The 21,296-nt window shown below is 36.1% G+C and overlaps 1 protein-coding gene across 17 annotated transcripts in view; it reads left to right on the top strand.

The window, feature by feature from the left end:
* The window catches only part of PARD3 (par-3 family cell polarity regulator), a 631,899-nt gene that overhangs the window by 462,658 nt on the left and 147,945 nt on the right, over positions 1-21,296 (top strand). For all 17 annotated transcript variants that reach the window (XM_059911602.1, XM_059911622.1, XM_059911633.1 and 14 more), the window contains one exon: positions 11,243-11,485. In XM_059911602.1, coding sequence (XP_059767585.1) covers positions 11,243-11,485 — 243 coding nt within the window. The remainder of the gene's footprint in view (positions 1-11,242; positions 11,486-21,296) is intronic.

Below are 21,296 nucleotides of genomic sequence, written 5' to 3'. Positions count from 1 at the left end.
GAGTACTTATTTATCTTATAACTGGAAGTTTGTACCTTTTGACTCCCTTCATCCAATTCTTCCTTCCCCCACCCCCTGCCTCTGGTAACCACAAATCTGATTTCTGTTTCTATGAGTTTGTTTGTTTCTTTTTTGTTTTTGAAGTATAATTGACTACAGCACTATGTTAGTTCCTAGTACACAACATAGTGATTCAGTATTTCCATACATTTCAAAATGATCACAATGATAAGTCTAGTTGTCATCTGTCACCATAAAAAGATATTACATAATTATTGACTATATTCCCCACACGGTACATTTTATACCTGTGACTTATTTATTTTGTAACTGAAAGTTTGTACCTCTTAATCTCCCTCACCTCTGACAATTTCACCTCCTTATTTCTCTCCTCCCTGCAATGCCCTCTCCTCTGACAATCACTGTTTGTTCTCTGTATTTGTGACTCTGTTTCTGTTTAGTTATGTTTGTTCATTTGTTTTGTTTTTTAGATTCCACATATAAGTGAAACCCTATGGTATTTGTCTTTCTCTGTCACTTAGTATAATACCCTTTAGGTCCATCCATGTTGTTGCAAATGGCAAGATTTCATTCTTTTTTATGGCTGAGTAATATTCCATTGTTATACCACATCTTCTTTATCCATTCATCTGTTGATGGACACTTAGTTTGCTTCCATATCTTGGCAATTATAAATAATGCTGCTAAACAGAGGGGTGCATATATCTTTCTGAATTAGTGTTTTCATTTTCTTGGGGTAAATACCCAGAAGTGGAATTGCTGGATCATATGGTAGTTCTATTTTTTGTCTTTTAAGAAACCTCTATATTGTTTTACACAGTGGTTGCACCTACTTACATTCCCACCAACAGTGTACAAGGGTTCTCTTTTCTCCACGTCTTCTCCAACACCTGTTATTTGTTTGATAATAACCATTTTGACAGGTGTGAGGTGATATCTCATTGTGGTTTTGATTTGCATTTCCCTGATGATTAGAGATGTTGAGCATTTTTCATGCACTTGTAGGCCATCTGTATGTCTTCTTTGGAAAAATGTCTATTTAGGTTTTCTGCCCATTTTTTACTTAGGTTTTTTTTTTTTTTTGTTCTTTTTGATGTTGAGTTCTTTGTTTTGAATATTAACCCCTTATTGGATATATCATTTGCAAATATCTTCTCCTATTCAGTAGGCAGCCTCTTTGTTTTGTTGATATAGTTTCCTTTGCTGTGTAAAAGCTTTTCACTTTGATATAGTCCTATTTGTTTATCTTTGCTATTGTTTCCCTTGCCTGAGGAGACATATCCAAAAAAATGTTGCTAGGAGCAATATCAGAGAGCACTCTGCCTATGCTTTCTTCTAGGAGTTTTATGGTTTCAGGTCTTATGTTTAAGTCTTTATTCCATTTTGAGTTTATTTTTGTGCATGGATGGAGAGAGTAGTCCAGTTTGATCCTTTTGCATGTAGCTGTCTAGTTTCCCCAACACCATTTATTGAAGAAGCTGTCTTTTCCTTGTTGTATATTCTTGCCTCCTTTTTAGTAGATTAATTGCCCATATGAATGTGGGTTCATTTCTGGACTCACCATTCTATTCCATTGATCTGTGTGTGCTTTTGTGCCATTACTATACTGTTTTGATTACTATAGCTTTGTAGTATAATTTGAAATCAGGGAGAGTGATACTTCCAGCTTTGTTCTTCTTTCTTAAGATTTTTTTGGCTGTTTGAGGTCCTTTGTGTTTCCATACAGATTTTAGAATTATTTGTTCTAGTTCTGTGAAAAATGCCATTGGTAAGTTGATAGGCATTGGATTGAATCTAGATTGCCTTGGGTAGTATGGTCATTTTAGCAATATTGATTCTTCCAATCCATGGACATGGTACGTTTTTCCATCTGTCTTTGTTGTCTTCACTTTCTTGCATCAGTGTCTTATACTTCCTTAGTTAGATTTATTCCCATTTATTTTTATTTAGATTTGATTCTCTTTGATACAATTGTAAATGGGATTGTCAGAGTTGATTGTTTCATAGAACTGTGTGCAAGTTCTGAGCCAGTGCTGTGACCTTCCTCTACTTTATGGCTTCTGTTTTGGGGACTTATGAATCTTATCCCTGAAACATCTTTTTTTCTTTTTCCAATTCTCTCTTTCCCACATGTTTCTCATCTGTTTAAAACATATAGCTTTTTAAGGTCTAATTCTAAATTTATTCTAATTCTAAATCTACAGAAAATGTGAGAAAAAAAACATAAAATAGGAAAACAAAAATTTGTCTGTAATAACACCACTGTTAACATACTGGTCTATGCCATTCTAATTTTTTTCCTATAAAATACATATTTCCACACATACATACTTTTAAAAAGCTGACATCTATTTTCAATAGTTAACAGCTATTTTCATTTTGATTTATTTTGCATTTTCATACATTTTTAGAAAATCATGTTAAATGTTTTCTGGAACAAGGCCAAGGTTGTATGAACAGGATGGATGGGAAGGAAGGACAGAAGGAAGGAAATAAGGTCTGAAAGATGAAATTTTATCTGTGATAGCTGGCCAAATTCCCCAGTTCTCAAATAATATTTACCTCATATGTTATTCATTCTATTAAATGAGATTTATAACTTTAACTGGCTTACATTTTATAGTTACTCAGCAGGGGATACCCATGATGATATTATTATCTATATCTACCTTGTAAGTTGGAAATATTTTCAAGGAGACTCAATGCTTCTAGTGGAGACATGAAAAAGTTAATGAATTTCTTATGAAATTCTTCCGAAATATGAAGATTATTTATAAATCTGCTAAGGACTTATGGCTTGAAATGTTCCATTATTCAAAGTGATAATCACCCTTAAAAACCTTGTGTTTTCAATACCTGGCCATTGAACTATCTTTGTCCATAGTGGTGCACTCCCAGTTCTTGGTGTGTCATTTTGGAACTCTTTGTGGCATTTTTGCCTCCAGTTTCCAATCACTGGCATTTCTCTTTTCAGTTTTACCAACTGTTCCCAATATCTGCTTTGAGTAAGTACTTGAAATTTTGATAAAAACTTTTTTGTGGTCTTTCTTAGTTGATAAGATCCTTTTCAAAGATGATATATGTTTATTAGCTTTTGCAGAAATTAACATTTAAACAATATGTATCATAATGTAGTAGTAAAGTTTCTTTAAAGTGCATGAATTAAAAATTAGTGAAATTACAGAAGGAATAAACTATATAGCAATAATAGTTGCATTCCCTATGCATCTGAAAGAATAAGCAATTTTCACTCCTTTTGGCTTGAAACTTAGTGTTCAGATTCCCCGAATTCTGGCATCAGAACCCAGATATCCTGGATAATTTTTGCATACAGGTCACATGTTGTCATTCAAACACAGCTTGACCTTTAAAACTTAACCTTTTAATAGAAAAAAAATATTTTTCTATCATCTAGCAGAGTTCTTCATATTTTCTCTGACCTCTTAAATCCTTCAGAGAAGTCTGTTCTAATCAATGAGATTAGTTCATCAGACATATTTTAAGAATTTATTGTGCAAGTGAACAAATTTTTAAAGAATCTATTAACTATGTGGAAGTCTAAAGTAGACCAATACTTGGGCAAATTGGAACAGATTTTATTGACAGTCTGTAACTGGAGTAGGAAAGGCAGTTTTATTTTTGATGAGAGCTGTCTTAGATGTATTTGGCATTGTAGCTTCTCTTTGAGTTGGAAATAATTGTAGGTGCTTTGACACTTGTGAAAGCTCGAACATGATGTGAGTGAGTGAGCAAGTATCTATGAGAGAGAGAGAGTGTATGTGTATGTGTTTTGGTTAGTGAAATATCATTCTAGTGTTTTATTAGTGTAAAAGAGAAATTTTTGTTGTTCACAATATATTAAGTACATAAAAGAATGGTATAAATTTATTATTATTGTTATAATTGTTCCTCTCTCAGGGATTCCTTGCCTTTGTTAAGAGGGAGAAAAGATTAAAACCTCATAATATTAAAAAATCAACGTAAGACATTATAATCAATTGTGAAAGTTGGTGGCCACAGAGCTTTGGGAAGGGAAGAGGTTGGGGGGCTAGAGTTAATAACGAACACTTCATAGAGATGGTAATTTGGGGTCTAGATCTAGTTCCCAAGAACTTATGAATTTAGCAAAATGGAAAAGTTCTACATCCACGCTCAGGTACAGGGCTCATGGTGGGTGCGCTTTCTTGTAACTGCTTAGATTCTGGAAAAGTTGTGGTTGCATTAGTGATTAGTATTGTCTCTATGAATGCTGTTCTTTTATCTCTTTTTCAACTTTTAACCATTTTATATTATAAAAATGCTATTATCTTATTTTAACTTTGAGGGATGAAATTTAACTCCCCCCCGCCACCCCCCACCTATTATAAGGTACCACTGTGGATTTCAACAACTTACCTTCTTCCCTTGAATGGAGATGTATCTTTAAAACAGTTGTTCCTGCTCAATAATTTTTTTAAAGGCCCCATTCAGAATGTGGAAGGCTTTTCTTTTCAAATCAACTTTTGCCCCAATATTACACAAGTATTAAGATCCTACTTAAAATTATAACTGTGTTTTCAAATTTAGTGGGATATTGGCCTTCATTTGGGAATTCAGCATAGACACCTCATTGGCAGCTTACATATTGGTAGGTGGCAGTTGTTAGATTTGCCCAGCAAGGTAAGCTGAAAATTGAAGATTTCTGACATCTGCCATTTGCTGAAGTGTTTTGAGGGGCAAATAAAACATTCAGTTGAACACAAACTGCTGTTAAATCGAACTGCTTTTTCCAGTTGCCTTGTAGCTTAAATTTCATTCTGCCATGAAATTGGGTTTTATTTGACGAATTTCTGTAATACTGATTTTTAGAGAGAGGAAATATTGTTGGGAAAAGATCCAGGAAATTTATTCCCAGACTGAGGCTTCTGGATGGTAGTGCAATAAGTTGGGGGTAAAATGTTTCCCAAAAGAGTTGATTTCAAGCTCTTAAATATTCTTTTGAAGATAGTTAACCCTTATCTAGTATGTAGCAATCTGAAGTTTATTTTAATTTTTATGTTAAACTAATATTAGTATATTCTATCTTCTGTAGATGTTAAAAGTGTTTTGTTTTTTTAAATTAAAATCATTAAATGTTACTTTCTGCTTCTTGGAGTCTTTTTAAAAAATGCATGATTCAATACATTCCATGTATTGAGGCTACATAGCTTTGGAAATGGAAGTATTTTGGATACAGCAGAGTAATTTAAGTAACCATTGATTTTTCCATCCTGAGAAGTTGTTCTTCAGTTGTGCTTCTCAAGCCTTATATCTTTTCTGGCTATAGAAAAGCTATACTTCATAGTCATAAAAAGTTATTTTCATTTTACTCTAGTGCAATTAGTGCTAAAAGCCATTTATTGTAAAAAACAAAAATTCTAATGAATAGAAATGTTACAAGAACAGAAGTCTTGTGTGTTTTATCTTCCTCATGCATCATCCATTTTAATTAGAGAAAAGGGTAGTGAACACTGCAACCAGTCTGGAATGAAAATCATTAATTGATGTCAAGCTGAAGAGAGACCGTTAGCATGAATTTAGTGACAGCAGGAAAGAAATTAACCTTATTACTTTATTTAGTATATTACATTATTTTGTGTATTCTTTTCTATGCAGGTTCAAGGCAATTTCATTATCATAATGGAAACGACTGTTTTTTTTCCCTAACAAAAAAGAAAGGTGTGAATAGTTATGTTTGAACATAACCAAATTGAAATGATGAATTCTTTACTAACATTTTAAAAGGTCTTAGTAAAAAGTTTAAAAAGTTTTAATGGTTGTTTTAATATTTTTGTTAACATTCCAAGAACAGGAAAATAGTGCGTGAAGATGTTGCCCATCAATGTCAGAACAGCTGTCTGCCATCATTTAAACCTCAGAATGGTTCTCTTGTTTATGGCTCAGAACGACTTTCTGGACTGCTTAAAGCAATAGACATTTATTTCTTTGGCTAAGTTTTGGGCTAATCAGTTACTTTTGTCGTTGGTGAGGTTTGGCCCGAGATAAATTAGATGGATAATGCTAAACAACAACCTGACTGTTCAGAAAAATGGATGACTCTTACATCTTAGAGATAATTTGTGACCCCAGGGTCACCGTAAAAGAGCGGAGGGGGTGTCCTTTTATAGCATTGACCATCTGGAACTGTTAAGGGCTACACTGCAAGATACCCTCTTTTTGAAAAGTTTCCTTAAACTATGCTATTTTCTCCCCTGAGCCAAATGTTTTTTTCTGAAATAAGAAAAATATGAAAATGAAAATATGAAATGTAAATGTGAACGTGAAAATATACAACATGTGTATATAACTTTTGGTTGTGTTGCAAAGTCCCTTTTCTCACTTTATAATAAACAAGACATTCAAATGTAAAAGTATATAAAAAATCATTGTGTGTCTTTTGTTGACTGAATTGTCTAAAATGCACCAAAACCACAGTGCATTCCTCCTTTTAAAACTCTACTTTTTAGGGCCATTTGCACAGCAAGCTTCATTAGCATTGATTTCTAGGATGAACTTTAAAATATACATTGGTTCAGGCTAATAACCAGATTTGTCAGTCCTTTGTGGCCAGTCCCACCGTTGGTGGCCGCAGGTATACTGTAGTTTTATTCTAAGGTTTCCGTCAAAAGTAGGAACCACTAGCATGGAAAGGAGGGATACAAACAGCTTTTATAACTTTGGGAATAAATTTATTGGTAATGACAAGGTAAACAATAAAAATATAATTTTTTATGTTATTGGAGCTTAGGGAAAAAAAAATCAGTGTTTTTAGAAGGTACTATAGATGTGACTGTAATGTTTATTGGATGTAGTGATGAGTGACAATTAGTCATAATGTGCAACTTTGGGTAAAAGAAAGCAATTGAGAACTGGCATTTATGATTTGTTCCTCATGCCACTAAGCATTTCTTCTGAGCCATTGACTTGTCAGAAATTGACCTCCAGTCAACATGAGTTTCTGTGTAATTTGGAACAAAAGAACATTCAAATCCAGGACCCATCAATAATACGTTGAAACTGATGTGTAAGTAGTTTGGGGAGATTATCTAGGTTTCGTGCTTCCCTTAAGAAGAGACTGCCCTGTTCTCTTTTTCTGATGGCTTAACAGTGCCACACTTTCCAACCTCAGTAAGCAAGAGCAGTTTCACTTTTAACCAACCACAGGGTTCAATCATTTTTAAACCAATCCAAATCACTGCCTTTGGTTTCAAGAGGTTCTCCAAATTCAGAAGTTTTGGTTTTATTTCTAATATATCCCCTCAAATTTCTTTGGGTTCCCAAGCTTCAAGACTTGTGTGAGTGCCCACTCACCCTGAATATTACCTATGATTAGGTGATTGTCCGATGGTGACCAAATATAGTAGTAAAGTGGGTTGTGAAATAAGTGATCCTAATTGAGCTTCAAAATAATACCCCACTGAGTTGAAGAAAGAAGTCATTTCCCTCTCTTGAAAGTTGTTCTGGCTGAATACAGTCAAAAAGACAGTATGGTGCAAAGAATAAAATTATCTCTGAACTTATAAACTTTTTCATTGTGGATATCTAGTATTTCATGGTAATCAGCTTCTATAATGCCATCCTCGACTGTCATATTTGCTCCTAAATGAATAAGTAGACTGTAATAAAAAATCTACTATAAATTTAGATAAATTTGACATTAGAATTTGAGTTCCTACTTCTCTTATGGGTGTTACAACTTACATAAGTATAATACAATATTGAAACCAGGAAGTTGACATTGATACACCTGTGTGTATAGTTCTGTGTCATCTTATCACATGTGTAGATTCATGTAACCACTACTGCAATTAAGAAACAGAATTATTTTATCACAAATATCTCCTTTTATAGTCCCACTCACCCCTTGCTTACAGATTAGCACCATTAATCTGTTCACCATGTCTATAATTTTGTCATTTCAGTGGTGTTACATAAATGAAATCTTATAGTCTGTGACCTTTTGAGGTTGACTTTTTTTTTTCACATAGCGCAATACCCCTGAGATCGATTCAAGTTGCCGTGTGTAATGGTAGTCTGTTTATTTCTATTGCTGAGCAGTATTCTATGCTATGGATGTTTCTTCAACCATTCACCTATCGTAAGATATTTTGGTTATTTCCAGTTTTTGAATATTAGAAATAAAGTGTTTAGGAACAATTGTGTACAGGTTTTTGCATGGACTTGAGTTTTCATTTCTTTGGGATAAATGCTCAGGAATGCAATTGCTGAGTGGTATGATAAGTACATGTCTAGTTTTGTAAGAAACTGCCAGACTAGTTTCCATGATGGCTGTATGATTTTACCTTTTCAACAGCAGTGTGTGAGAGAGCCAGTTTCCCTACGTTCTTGCCAGCATTTGTTAGCATCACTGTTTTTATTTTAGCTGATCTAATAGGTGTGTAGTGATCTTAATTTGCATTTCCCTAATGGCTGCTGATGTTGAACATCTCTTCATGTACCTATTTGTCATCTGTATATTCTTTTCAGAGAAATATTGCATCATGTCTTTTGCCCTTCTAATTGCATTGTTTTCTCATTGTTGAGTTTTGAGTGTTCTTTATATACTCTGGACATGAGTCCTTTGTCAAATATGTGGTTTGCAAATATTTTCTCCCAGTCTGTACTTGTCTTTTCATTCTCTTAACATTTTTACAGAGGAAATGCTTTAATTTTGATGTTGTCCAGTTTATCTGGTTTTTCTTTTATGGATCATGCTTTTGGTATCATTTCTAAGAATTCTTCACCATTGCTAGGTCCTAAAAATTTTCTTCTATGTTTTCTTCTAAAGTATTATAGTTTTACATTTTACATTTAAATTTGTGATCCATTTTGAGTTAATTTTTGTATAAGGCATGAAGTTTAAATTCAATGTGGGTTTTGTTCTGTTTTGTTTTCATTTTTGCCTATGGATGTCTAATTGCTTCAGCACTATTTGTTGAAAAGACTGTTTTATTTCATTGAATTGCTTTTGTACAATTACGAGAAATCAGTTGGCCATACTTGTTGTATATTTCTGGGTTCTTTATTCTGTTCTATTGATCTAAGTGTCTATCACTCCACAGAAACCACACCATCTTGATTATTACAGGTGTATTACCAGTCTTGCAATCAGGAAGTGTGATTCCTCCGACATTATTGTTCTCTTCACAATTGTTTAGCTGTTCTATCCTTTGCCTTTTCATATAAATTTAAATATAATCTTGTCTATATTTACTAGAACCTTGTTGGGTTTTTTATAGGAATTACATTAAAACTACATATCAGCTTGGGGAGAACTGACTTTACTATGTCGAGTCTTTCATCCGTGAATACCATTTGTTTCTCCAGGTTTTAGATCTTCCTTGATTTCTTTCATCATCATTGTATAGTTTTCAGCATATAAGTCCTGTACATGTTATGTTAGGTTTACATCTATGTATTTTATGTATATCTATAAACCAACCATTATAATCTAAGTATTTCATTTTTTATTGATTGTAAATGACATTGTATTTTTAATTTTGGCATCTGTGTTCATTGCCAGCATATAGAAATACAATGGATTTTTGTATACTAATGTTGTATCCTGTGACCTTACTGAACTTTCTTTTTAGTTCTAGGAGATTTTTGTAGATTCCTTGGGATTTTCTACAAAGACCATCATATTATCTACAAATAAGAACAGTTTTATTTCTTCCTTTCCAATCTGTATGCCATTTATTTCCTTTTCTAGGCTTGTTTCATTGTCTAGAATTCCCAGCACCCTGTTGAATTATCATGGTGGGAGCAGGCATCCTTACCTTTTCCCTAATCTTAAGGGAAAGCATTCAGTCTTTCTCCATTATGTTACCAGTAGGTTTTTTATAGATGCTTTTTATCAAGGTTAGGAAGTTAGTTCTGCTCTATTACTAGTTTTTTGAGGATTTCTGTCATGAGGGTGTTGAATTTTGTCAGATGCATTTTCTGCATCAGTTGATATAATCATGTGATTTTTCTTCTTTAGCCTATTAATATGATGTATTACATTGATTGATTTTTCAAAATTGAACCAGCCTTGCATTCCTGCAGTAGACATCACTTGGTCATGGTGTGTAATTCTTTTTATATATTTCCAAATTCTATTTGCTAATATTCTGTTAAGGAATTTTGTTTCTGTATTCATGAGGAACGTTGGCCTGTAGTTTTCTTTTTTATTATTGGACTGATTTTTCATTGATTTTTTATCTTTTCTGTATTCTTTTGAATGCATTTATGTATCATTTATGCTAGCAGTGGTCTACTTCAAGTATGAAAAAGGTAAATAACTTTGCAATAAGATATTAAACACAGCTGAAAGTATTGCTTTTTATAGATAGGACTTCACTTTTAAGTTAACATTTAAATTTGTTAGTATGTAATAGAAATATTTTTTTCCCATCAGAAGTTATCAAAATTCTATTAAGGGTAGTTGAATTATCTTCAGCTAACTAAGACCATCTTAGGACATATATTATTTTAATAGGTTGAAGAGGACTTTGTACCAAGTAGCTTAATAAAATCTTAGGAAATATTTAAACATATCTTCAGTAAAAGGGGTTATTTAAGGTCTGTTTCTTAGTTATAACACAGGCAAGTTTTATTTCAAAATTTGATTAGATACATGCCTTCTTGTCCTTTGTCTCAGGATTTGCCAGTTCTGTATACATCACATAAAATCAAAGTCAGTATCATTAAACTGAGATCTTCTTTTGCCATTAATAAAGAATTGTGGTGTGGATTCATGGTTAATCTTCATAGTATGTTGAATGTGTATGGTATATTTGTAATGAGTAAGATTGTATATGGTGCACCCACACATAAATGTATACATATATAGTATATGTGTGTGTAACTTTTCAAAAAGTAACTTTTTGCCTCAAAAAATTTCATGAGTAAAACCCAAGTGGATGCCTAAAACTATTCCTAGTGAATTTTGAAAGCTAGTTAATAAGTGATAATTTAAATGAAGATGTAAATCATGACTATGTCTTACTGACATGAACAAAGCTATCTGAAATGATAATTTTTGAGCATCCATGACATTACCCTGACAATCTAGAATGAATATAACATCGTTTATCCTATCTATCTTCTTAGAACTACATGAAATAATAGGTATTTTACAACGTATTTTGATGAATGTTTCTATATGCAGTTCTTAGGAAAGGCATAGTTTCTCTTGTTCCAACTTGTTATAATTTTACAGGATTCAAGCCAAAACTCGAGAATTTAGGGAGCGACAGGCTCGGGAGCGTGACTATGCTGAAATCCAAGAATTTCATCGGACATTTGGCTGTGATGATGAGCTGATGTACGGGGGAATTTCTTCCTATGAAGGTTCCATGGCTCTCAGCACCAGACCCCAGAGCCCGAGAGAAGGGCATATGATGGATGCTTTGTATGCCCAAGTGAAGAAGCCGCGGAATTCCAAACCTTTACCTGCAGACAGGTAGGCTCCTGGAGCAGTCAAGGTATTGCTTCCAAATCAACTTTTATATAGTTTGTGACAAGGGAGTAGATTGTTCATCAATTCTCAAACTAGAACTGCCTTTTATTAATGGCCTTTAAAAACCCCTTGTGTCTAAGAGTATTGAGTTTACACAAATTGAAGCCTAATGGAAGGAGCAGTAGAGATTTTGATAGCTTGTCTCATGATCCCCAAATATGTCATCTTGTTTTAAAATGGTTTCAGATGGAAGAACTACCTGTAGTTTATAACTCAAATAAGAAGCAAACTTGAAACTATGGTTCTTCTATTTAAGGCATATTTCCTTTTATTGCTAGGAGAGCCTCTAGTCGTGGTAGTTAAATAGATGGGCAGTGACATGATTTGTTCCAATTATGATTGATTTGGGCCACTTTTTTTTTTTTTGGTGACATGATTTCATATCATGAAAGAATTAGTGAATGAGATGTATAGTATAGCCAGTCTTCAAATTGCTTGTTAGTAGCCACAGACCACAGGTCTGACTGTGTATATTAGTGTAGCACAGAGGAGTGCAATGCTGACCCTATGTTAATGGTTATATATTTATTTCAAATTTTATCTGAAACAATTTAGAAACAGATCTTCAGCTCCTTCATTTATGTATTCAAGCACCATATAAAGTTTAGTTCATGAAGAAAATAATATTCATTTCTTTTTATTTGAAACACATGCATACTATCATCATAAAGAATACACTCATTCCATCCCATCTTGTAGTGGCGTCTTATAATCATTGCTGTATAATGAAGCTAGGCTTTAAAAATATTAGGTCTCACTTCAAACTAGTGTTTCTTTAGGACACATCAGATACCTGGAGGGCTTCTTAAAACACAGTTGGATTAACCCTTCACCAGAATTTTGATTCCGTAGGACTGGAGTGGAGCCTGAGAATTTGCATTTCTAACAAGTTCCCGGGTCTGATGCTGGTGCTGTACTTTATGAACCCCTACAAGACTAGAGATGCGTTGGAATTCCTTTGCCTCTAGCACCCATGTGTTATTTGGCTGCTTTATTTTGCAAGCTGTCTATGTTTTAGCTATTTACTTGCGGCTATTTTTAATAAAGGTTTGCAAAGGCAACAGGTAACCCTCAGGCAAACCCAGATAGAAACGTTTTAAAGAGTAGCAAAAGGAGAAGCAGATCTTAGGGAAAGCTAGTCGGATTGTTGTTCTGTTCTTTCTTTTTTGTTTGGTTTTGTGTGGTTTTAGCGTTTTTAAAAGTTGTTTTATGAAGATCTATTTGGTGTTGATTGTAAGGAGTGAGCCTTGTAAGTTAACATAGGAGGCTTATGGTTTATTTAAACCCCTTTGGTGTTCACTGTGCTTATTATCTAATACGAATGTATCAGGATTCAAAGAATAAGGTTATTGTCAGCGAGTGACATTTTCTTAAGAAACTTTTACTAGGTTTTTGCTGTACTTGTGAAAGCTGTTGGTCAAAGGTCAAATCGCACTTGAAGGCCATGGATGCCCCGTGGCAAGTGTTTTCCCGGGAGAAGGCACGGCAGCAACACTGGCACTGCCAGTTAGTACCTCCTGGAGGAACTAAAAGAAAATTCGTTAACGTGTTATTGATCATTGATAAAAGCATTGATCATTTTCAGCACCTTCCACATCTAGTTTGAAAATCTAAAAGATAGTGACTTATAGTGATTATTCACATGGCTCAGAAATCCCCCCTGACAGAGCTGGGAGTCAGAAGGGGTCTCTCCAGCTCCTGGGGTCCAGAAATGGTTGCTTTAAACCCCCGTTTAAACCCCAGTGCCCTACGAGAGTCTAAGCCTCCTGAAGATCTCTGCAGATTTTCCAAAGGCCTTCTGTGTCCAGGGTCCTGACTACTAGGGTCCCCAGCATCCCAGCCTGCAGACTCAGTTCTGCCCCAAGCTGACCTCAGACCGAAACTCAGCCTCCTAATTCATTTCCGTCAAAATCCCACTCAGCAACACGTTCCAGAGGAGGCTTTGGTCTTGGGGAGAAGAGCTCAGAATCACATCATACACATCGGTATGTTCAAAGCCCCTCTCAGCCTCACTCAGGCACATCCCAGACAACTGTGAGTCAGGGATTTTACAGTTCTATGTATTAGTGTCCCAGAAGGGTGATTGGACTACAGACTTTCTAAGATGTGTCCAACTCAAGAGAGATATAATTTATTTTTTTAAAAATGGATCACAGAAATTTATGTTTTGTGTTTTTGTAATTATTATTTTTTCAGAGAATAAGCTGTCCATTGAACAATGATTTCACTAATCCAAAAAGTTGGGAATTATGGCACCTGTAAAGTATTTCTTCATCAACCTATAATTGAATTTGCATTTGGTTTGGAAATAATGGCATCACCTCCATTCCTTTTTCTGTCAGAGTAAAAGCTGTAAGAAAGTGTTTCTCAGACTTGAGTAGCCTAGAGACCCTTTAAAAGATGATCTCTTGATACTGCCGCATAGAGTTAAATTGTTTTGATTATAATGTTACTTAAATATGTATAAAAATAAAATAGGGCCAAACTCCTTCTGTTTATGGCCATTATGTAACTATAAAAACAAACATCTTTACAAATTAAATACAAACAAAACAGCAAAACCATTACATTCAAATGAACAACATTAATTTAATGTGGCCAATAATGTTTTTTTAAAATCTAAAGTCTCACACAAATCATGAATATGGTGGTGGATGCTTCATGCCTGGTTCATTTCAGTTTGTTCGCTCCACAAGCCAAGGGCTGACTCAGTTCAGCCATCACTCTTCTCAGTTAGATTCTGCAGTTCTTTTGCATGTCTGTATCCCGTGACCTTTGACCCGTGTGCTGCATCCACGCATCCTAATGCATGAAGTCCGACCTGCTTCTCTTACCATTAACTCGAGACAGTAAAAGTAGCATTTCTTGGTGCCTCTGTGTCTGTAAACTTAAATTCAGACAGTGAAATAACACACAAGATGATCTAGAATATGCTCCTATTAACTTCCTAAAAAGTTAAATGATGGAAACATAAAACTTGAAACTCCTCAGAGAGAGTTTTTACCCAATAAAGAAACTCCCACCAACTAAATTTCGCCCGAGTTTGCCGTTGGTGTCAGATGAACTTTACTGTTCAAATTTTTGGATTTCATGGGAGCATCGCCAGTCCGTTGACAGTCTGAAGTGTAGCCTGAATCTGTTCTGGGATTTTTATTGTTCAGTAAGAAAGCCATATTCTGAATTTCATTGCTTATAATTTTGATTGATCTAATGGAAATGTGGATCTGGTAGTCCCATGTGGAAATAACCAGGGATAATTTATTAAGTGCTGTGAATTTGATGTCAAAATGGGACACTTTCTCAATTTCCACAAATTATTTATAAAATGCTTTTTCTAGGAGAGCTTCATACTCTGTCTGGCAATATTGTCCATGCCTGTTTAATTGGATTGACACACGAAATATTATCTGACTGTATCCTTTGGCCATTGTTACTACTATTTATTAATGCCCTTGGTAACATTCTGAGTTTTCATATTGGGTGGATGCCAGAGAAGTCGCCCCTACCCTTCTGTTTTCTATGAATAACGAAGCTCAAACTCACAAAAGTGTTGGTGCACTTACGTTTATCCTGCTTATAACCAGAGACCTCAAAGATGTAGCTATTGTAAATGATTCCTAGTCCTGTATCTCTTTGGCGGAGTGTATTTCCTATGTGATTGCTATGTCTTCTGATGCAGCGCCTCTGTGTTCCCATGTTTTTCCCCTACCGTGGGAGACACTGCTAGTCGCCTACCCAGCACCTCTTCTCCCCCTCTTCCTTACCTAAGAGGATCCCCATTTTGTTCAGGCTGGCAATGTGCCCAGCTTAAAATTTCCAATTTCCCGGGCTCCCTTGCAGTAAGAGGTGACCATGGGACGTTATTCTGATGAATGAGCTAAGTGGGACTCATTTATAGGATCCACAGTCTCATAGGATGGGACTTTCTGCCAAGCTAGGTTTTTCCTGATGAAAATAGAGCCGACTCAGCTTTTTCTCTTTGCCATTTTCCCTTCTCCCTGCCTGGATTTGGATGGTGCCCTTAGATGGGGCTCATGTAATAAGGCTGAGGATGAAGGCCACATGGAGGAAGAGGGAGGCAGCCTGGGCCCTGGAGCAGTGGCTTCAGTCCTGGGATGCCCACACTCTGCTCCTGTTACCTGGGAACTGAGCCCTTCCTTGCCTAAGTCTCCCTCTGTCAGGGTACTGTTTCATGCCCAACACCATTCTGAGTTTAGGGAATCATGCACACAAGAGCCCAAGGGAATCATCCTCTTTATATCAAGATTGTCTACACACTGGAGAACTACCCCCTAGTCAAATCATTGCCACAATATTTTGTGAAATTAAGTAAGAATTGTGAGATTCTTCAGTGTCATTCAATAATCTCTTCTGCCTTTCGTTCTGCTAGCCTCTACTTAAAGAAATGTTATCAATCAAATATCTGCTAGCATTTATCCTTCTTTTTTTATTGATGTATTTGAAGTATAATTGACATACAATATTGTATTAGTTTTGGGTGTATGACACACTAATTCAACATTTGTACACATTGTGAAATGATCAGTGCAATATATAGTTACCACGTGTCACCATGAAAAATTAAAAAAAATTGTTTCCCTTGTGATGAGAACTTTCAAGATTTGCTCTCTTAGCAGCCTTCAAATTTGCAGTGCAGTGTTACTGACAGCATTTATCATTCTTAACTCTGATATACCACTCTCTCTTACCTCTATCAATAATCCTGTTATAAAAGCAGAAACTTTTTTTAAAAATTTCATTTATTTATTTATTTGGTTGCACCAGGTCTTAGTTGCAGCACATGGACTTCTTTGTTGCGGCATGCGAACTCTTAGTTGAGGCATGCATGTGGGATCTAGTTCCCCGACCAGGAATCGAACCTGGACCCCCTGCGTTGGGAGTGCAGAGTCTTACCCACTGCACTACCAGGGAAGTCCCCTGTTATAAAATCAGAGGCAGCTAAGTGTGATGTCCAAGATACACACTGCCTGACTTTGGTTCTGGGCTCGTCCACCATCAGTGTGAACTCTGTGCTTCATTTTCCTCATCTGTAAAATGGGGATAATAGTGGTACTTACCTCATTAGGCTTGGGGTGGACTAAGTTTGTTAATATCTTTCAAGCACTTAGCACAGTGCCTGGTCCACAGTAAGCACTATTTAGGTGTTTGCTGTTGGTATTATAAGTTGGGCAATGGGCACTTACTCTCAGGAAAGCACAGCGTCCCCATGCGGATACAGAAACAAGCAAGAAATGAAAATGGAATGAATAAAGATGGTTTTATTCCTTATACTTAACATACATATAAAAGTGTGGGGATGCAGTTCTCTGATGCCCACAGTTCAGTCATCAAGTAGGTTGGTCACTAAGTGTTCTCCATAAATCACATCATATCATGAACCATTTCTCTTTAAATTAGGACTTATTGAGTTCAGTGTGAGGCATACCAGATTGCTTCTATAGTATAAATACTTGGAAGAAAAAGTAGATGGTGGGTACTGAAAAAATGGCTTATATGAGAATGAGTTAGGGGGACAGTGGTGTCAGGACATGAGTCATCAATTTCAGTTTGTTTTTTGCGAATTTGAAGGTATTCGTTTTGTACTTTCATGGAAGTCTTTGAAGTTCTTCCTGTTTTACTTTCATGAAAGTTTTGCTGATTCCAAGCTTCAGTGCTCCATGGAGATACAGAGGCTTGGACTTCTCAAACCTTGGCGAAAATGTTGACATTCCTCTTTACATCAGATTGTCCTCTGGTGGGCCAGGCAGGTAGGGATCATGCTCTTAAGAATTATGAAAGCCTGCATTCTAGAACAGTGATCTTTCACATTTTGGCATGTATATCAAGAACGTGGAGTGCTTCTCGCCAGTGTTGACCTCCACCCATTGATATCCTGATGCAGTAGATCTGGCTGGGGACTAAGAACTCACATTTTCAACAAGCACCTCAGTTGACTAATGCAATTGGTCCATCCACCCTTTGAACAGTACTATTCTTGGGCTAATCAAAAACAAACTGGAACTCCATTATCGGTTAGTTTAGTAAGGTCTCTTTACAGTGAAGAGGTGAAATAATTTATAATTTATAATTTCCATATTGGGTACAGCTTTGACTGGGCATTCATAAATGCCCATTTTTCACCTATGACCGAATCATCATTTTATTCAAAAGGTCAGCCTGCAGGTGTGTTATTCATAAACTTTATTCAGTGTTTCTTGACACTTACCAAAAAGTTTCTTTTCATGTAAGTTATACAGTTTCAATTCAAAATTTCGTGTGCTTTGAATTCTAGCAAAGAATTGATGGAATGTCGGTCAATAATGTTTTTTATTTATTTGAGGACACTATGCAATTCATATTTTTATAGTCAGATCCCAGAATCTGTAGTTAAAAACTCCACAGAAAGACAGCTCTAATGGACATTTGCTGACTGTCACCATGCAATCATTTGCCACCAAGAGAGCATTGTCCTCAAACATAATTGAAATAAAACAGTTACTGCGCTGCTGTAAATCTAAATAGCAGGAAAATAGTAGGCTAGACTCCCCCAGCTTGCTGAGGACACCTTAATGGAAACATAAATACCATAATCATATGCTTTTTGCATGCATTTTACGACTAAAGAGAAAATGCCGATTTTAAAAGAAAAGACCTCTGTGAACTTGTTTTTTCCCCCATTAAAAACTGGAATCCAGTTGTGTCAAAAGAAGTCTGGCAAACACAGAACAAAACTAATTTTCTTAGCTACAGGCTGTTATTAAACAAGTGCTCTTTTTAAAAGGTTGGGTCATATAACAAAGTTGTATTTGCTATTCAAAAAGTCAAATACAATTTTATTTACTTACATTTACTTAGTTATTTTTTTTTTAATCTCGGCTTTTCTTGAGATGTGAGAAAGTGATTTTCAAATGGAATCCGTCTCATTGTAACATGTGTTTTGCACATGTTTTGCTGATGAATGAGCTCCACCCTGGCCCCATCTAAGTGTCCCCGCTACCCGTCTCTGACCTTGGCCAGCTCCATCTACCTCCTCTGTCTGTGCCTGGACCATCTCTCTCTCCCTGCTTGCTGAGGATGGGTTTTCCTTCCTCTTGGCCGGGCCTGGGAGCACCCTTCTGGATCCCAGCCCCACCCCTGCAAGGGGCCTGCTCCTCAGGCTTCCCTCCTGGTCCCTTCTTAGCCTGTGTGTCTCTGCTGTCACTTCTGCGTAGCTGGTGAACATGATGTCCTGATCATGCTGTTTAAAAAAAAAAAAAATTGTTTTTTAACCTCTGGCTATTCTCTGCCCTATTTTTCCTCTTCACTTCTAATCCAGACTTCTTGAAAGATTAATCTAGGATTGATAGAGACTGCTGTTTCTTCTTTCCTACATCTTGTTCACTCCACATGGTAGGCATAATAATGGTCCCCCAAAGATGCCCCTGCCCTAGTCTCTGGAACCTGTAAATATGTTACTTCATGCAGGAAAAAGGACGCTGCAGATCTGATTACGTTAAAGATCTTAAAATGGGGACGTTTCCCTGGATTCTCCAGATGGGCCCAGTGGATCATAATTGAAGGAGGTGGGAGAGTCAAGGTTGGAGAGAGACTTGAAGATGTAGGTTAAAAAAGGAAATCCTGCAATAGGCAACAACAAAAATGAGCCTTGAGGACGTTACGCTAAATGAAATAAGTCAATCACAGAAGAAAAAATACTGCATAACTCAAATTTATATGAGGTATCTAAAATAGTCAAACTTAAAGAAGCAAAGAATAGAATCATAGTTGCCAGGGCTGCGGGAGAGGGAAATGGGGGATTGCTAATATATGGGTATGAAATTTCAGTTATGCAAGATGAAAAGCTTCCTGAGATCTGCTATACAACATTGTGCCCATAGATCAAAACACTGTATTGAATGCTTGTTGAAATGTAAATTGAAAATTTGTTGAGAAGGAAGATCTCATGTTAAGTGTTCTTACCACAATAAATTTTTTAAATGTGCAAAAAAAAAAAAAAAAGATGCAGGCTGCTGCTGTGAAGACAGGAGGGAGCCTTGAGCCCAGGAGGGCGGTGGATTCTAGAAGGTGGTTAAAGCCAGAAGGCAGATTCTCCTCTAGAGCCTCCAGAGGGAACCAGCCCTGCTAGCACCTTGGTTTAAGCCCAGTGAAACCAATTTCAGACTTCTGACCTCCAGCACCCAAATATGATAAACTGTAGTTATCTTAAGGCAGTAGGTTTGTGGGCATTGGTTCCAGCAACCATGCTGTGTTAGTTTCCCAGTGGCCTCCTGGACTCCTGGTTTAGTGAACACTTCTGTTCTTTCCCTCTGGGTCACTCTGGCCTCCGTGAAGCTCTGTTCTCTTAGTTTCTATGTACAATACTGCTCTCTCTTGCTTCCTCCTTCCTTTCTGACTATTCCTTCACTGTCTCTTTAGAGAGTCTCTTCTATTTGTCCCCTAACTTTGGATCCCCTAAGGGAATAGCTATGGACCACTGCTATTCTCTACACGTTCCTTTTGGGTTTTTTTTTTGAATTAACACCTTTAATAAAAGAAGACAATTTCAGCTCTTAGAAAAACAATATTAATGTCAGTACTTGTAATGAATAACTCATCCTATTTCCATATTATTGATTTTTTAAAAATTTAACCAAAATTTGGAAAGAAGAAGAAATTATAAAATTAATGGTGGAAGGCCATTTTCTTTTTTTTTTAATTTTTGAATTTTATTTATTTTTTTTATACAGCAGGTCCTTATTAGTCATCAGTTTTATACACATCAGTGTATACATGTAAATCCCAATCGCCCAATTCATCACACCACCACCCCCAACCCCTGCCGCTTCCCCCCCTTGGTGTCCATACGTTTGTTCTCTACATCTGTGTCTCTATTTCTGCCCTGCAAACCCTATACCATTTTTCTAGGTTCCACATATATGCGTAAATATATTTGTTTTTCTCTTTCTGACTTACTTCACTCTGTATGACAGTCTCTAGATCCAGCCATGTCTCTACAAATGACCCAATTTCATTCCTTTTTATGGCTGAGTAATATTCCATTGTATATATGTACCACATCTTCTTTATCCATTTGTCTGTTGATGAGCATTTACGTTGCTTCCATGACCTGGCTATTGTAAATAGTGCTGCAATGAATATTGGGGTGCATGTGTCTTTTTGAATTGTGGTTTTCTCTGGGTATATGCCCAGTAGTGGGATTGCTGGATCATATGGTAATTCTATTTTTAGTTTTTTAAGGAACCTCCATACTGTTCTCCATAGTGGCTGTATCAATTTACATTCCCACCAACAGTGCAAGAGGGTTCCCTTTTCTCCACACCCTCTCCAGCATTTATTGTTTGTAGATTTTCTGATGATGCCCATTCTAACTGGTGTGAGGTGATACCTCATTGCAGTTTTGATTTGCATTTCTCTAATAATTAGTGATGTTGAGCAGCTTTTCATGTGCTTCTTGGCCATCTGTATGTCTTCTTTGGAGAAATGTCTATTTAGGTCTTCTGCCCATTTTTGGATTGGGTTGTTTGTTTTTTTAATATTGAGCTGCATGAGCTGTTTATATATTTTGGAGATTAATCCTTTGCCCATTGATTCGTTTGCAAATATTTTCTCCCATTCTGAGGGTTGTCTTTTCGTCTTGTTTATGGTTTCCTTTGTTGTGCAAAAGATTTGAACTTTCATTAGGTCCCATTTGTTTATTTTTGTTTTTATTTCCATTACTCTAGGAGGTGGATCAAAAAAGATCTTGCTGTGATTT

This window comes from Balaenoptera ricei, chromosome 2 (genome assembly GCF_028023285.1).
Source record: "Balaenoptera ricei isolate mBalRic1 chromosome 2, mBalRic1.hap2, whole genome shotgun sequence".
Classification (NCBI taxonomy): domain Eukaryota; kingdom Metazoa; phylum Chordata; class Mammalia; order Artiodactyla; family Balaenopteridae; genus Balaenoptera; species Balaenoptera ricei.
Note: the sequence above shows the minus strand (reverse complement) of the source record. Positions and strands in the feature narration are given on the sequence as shown.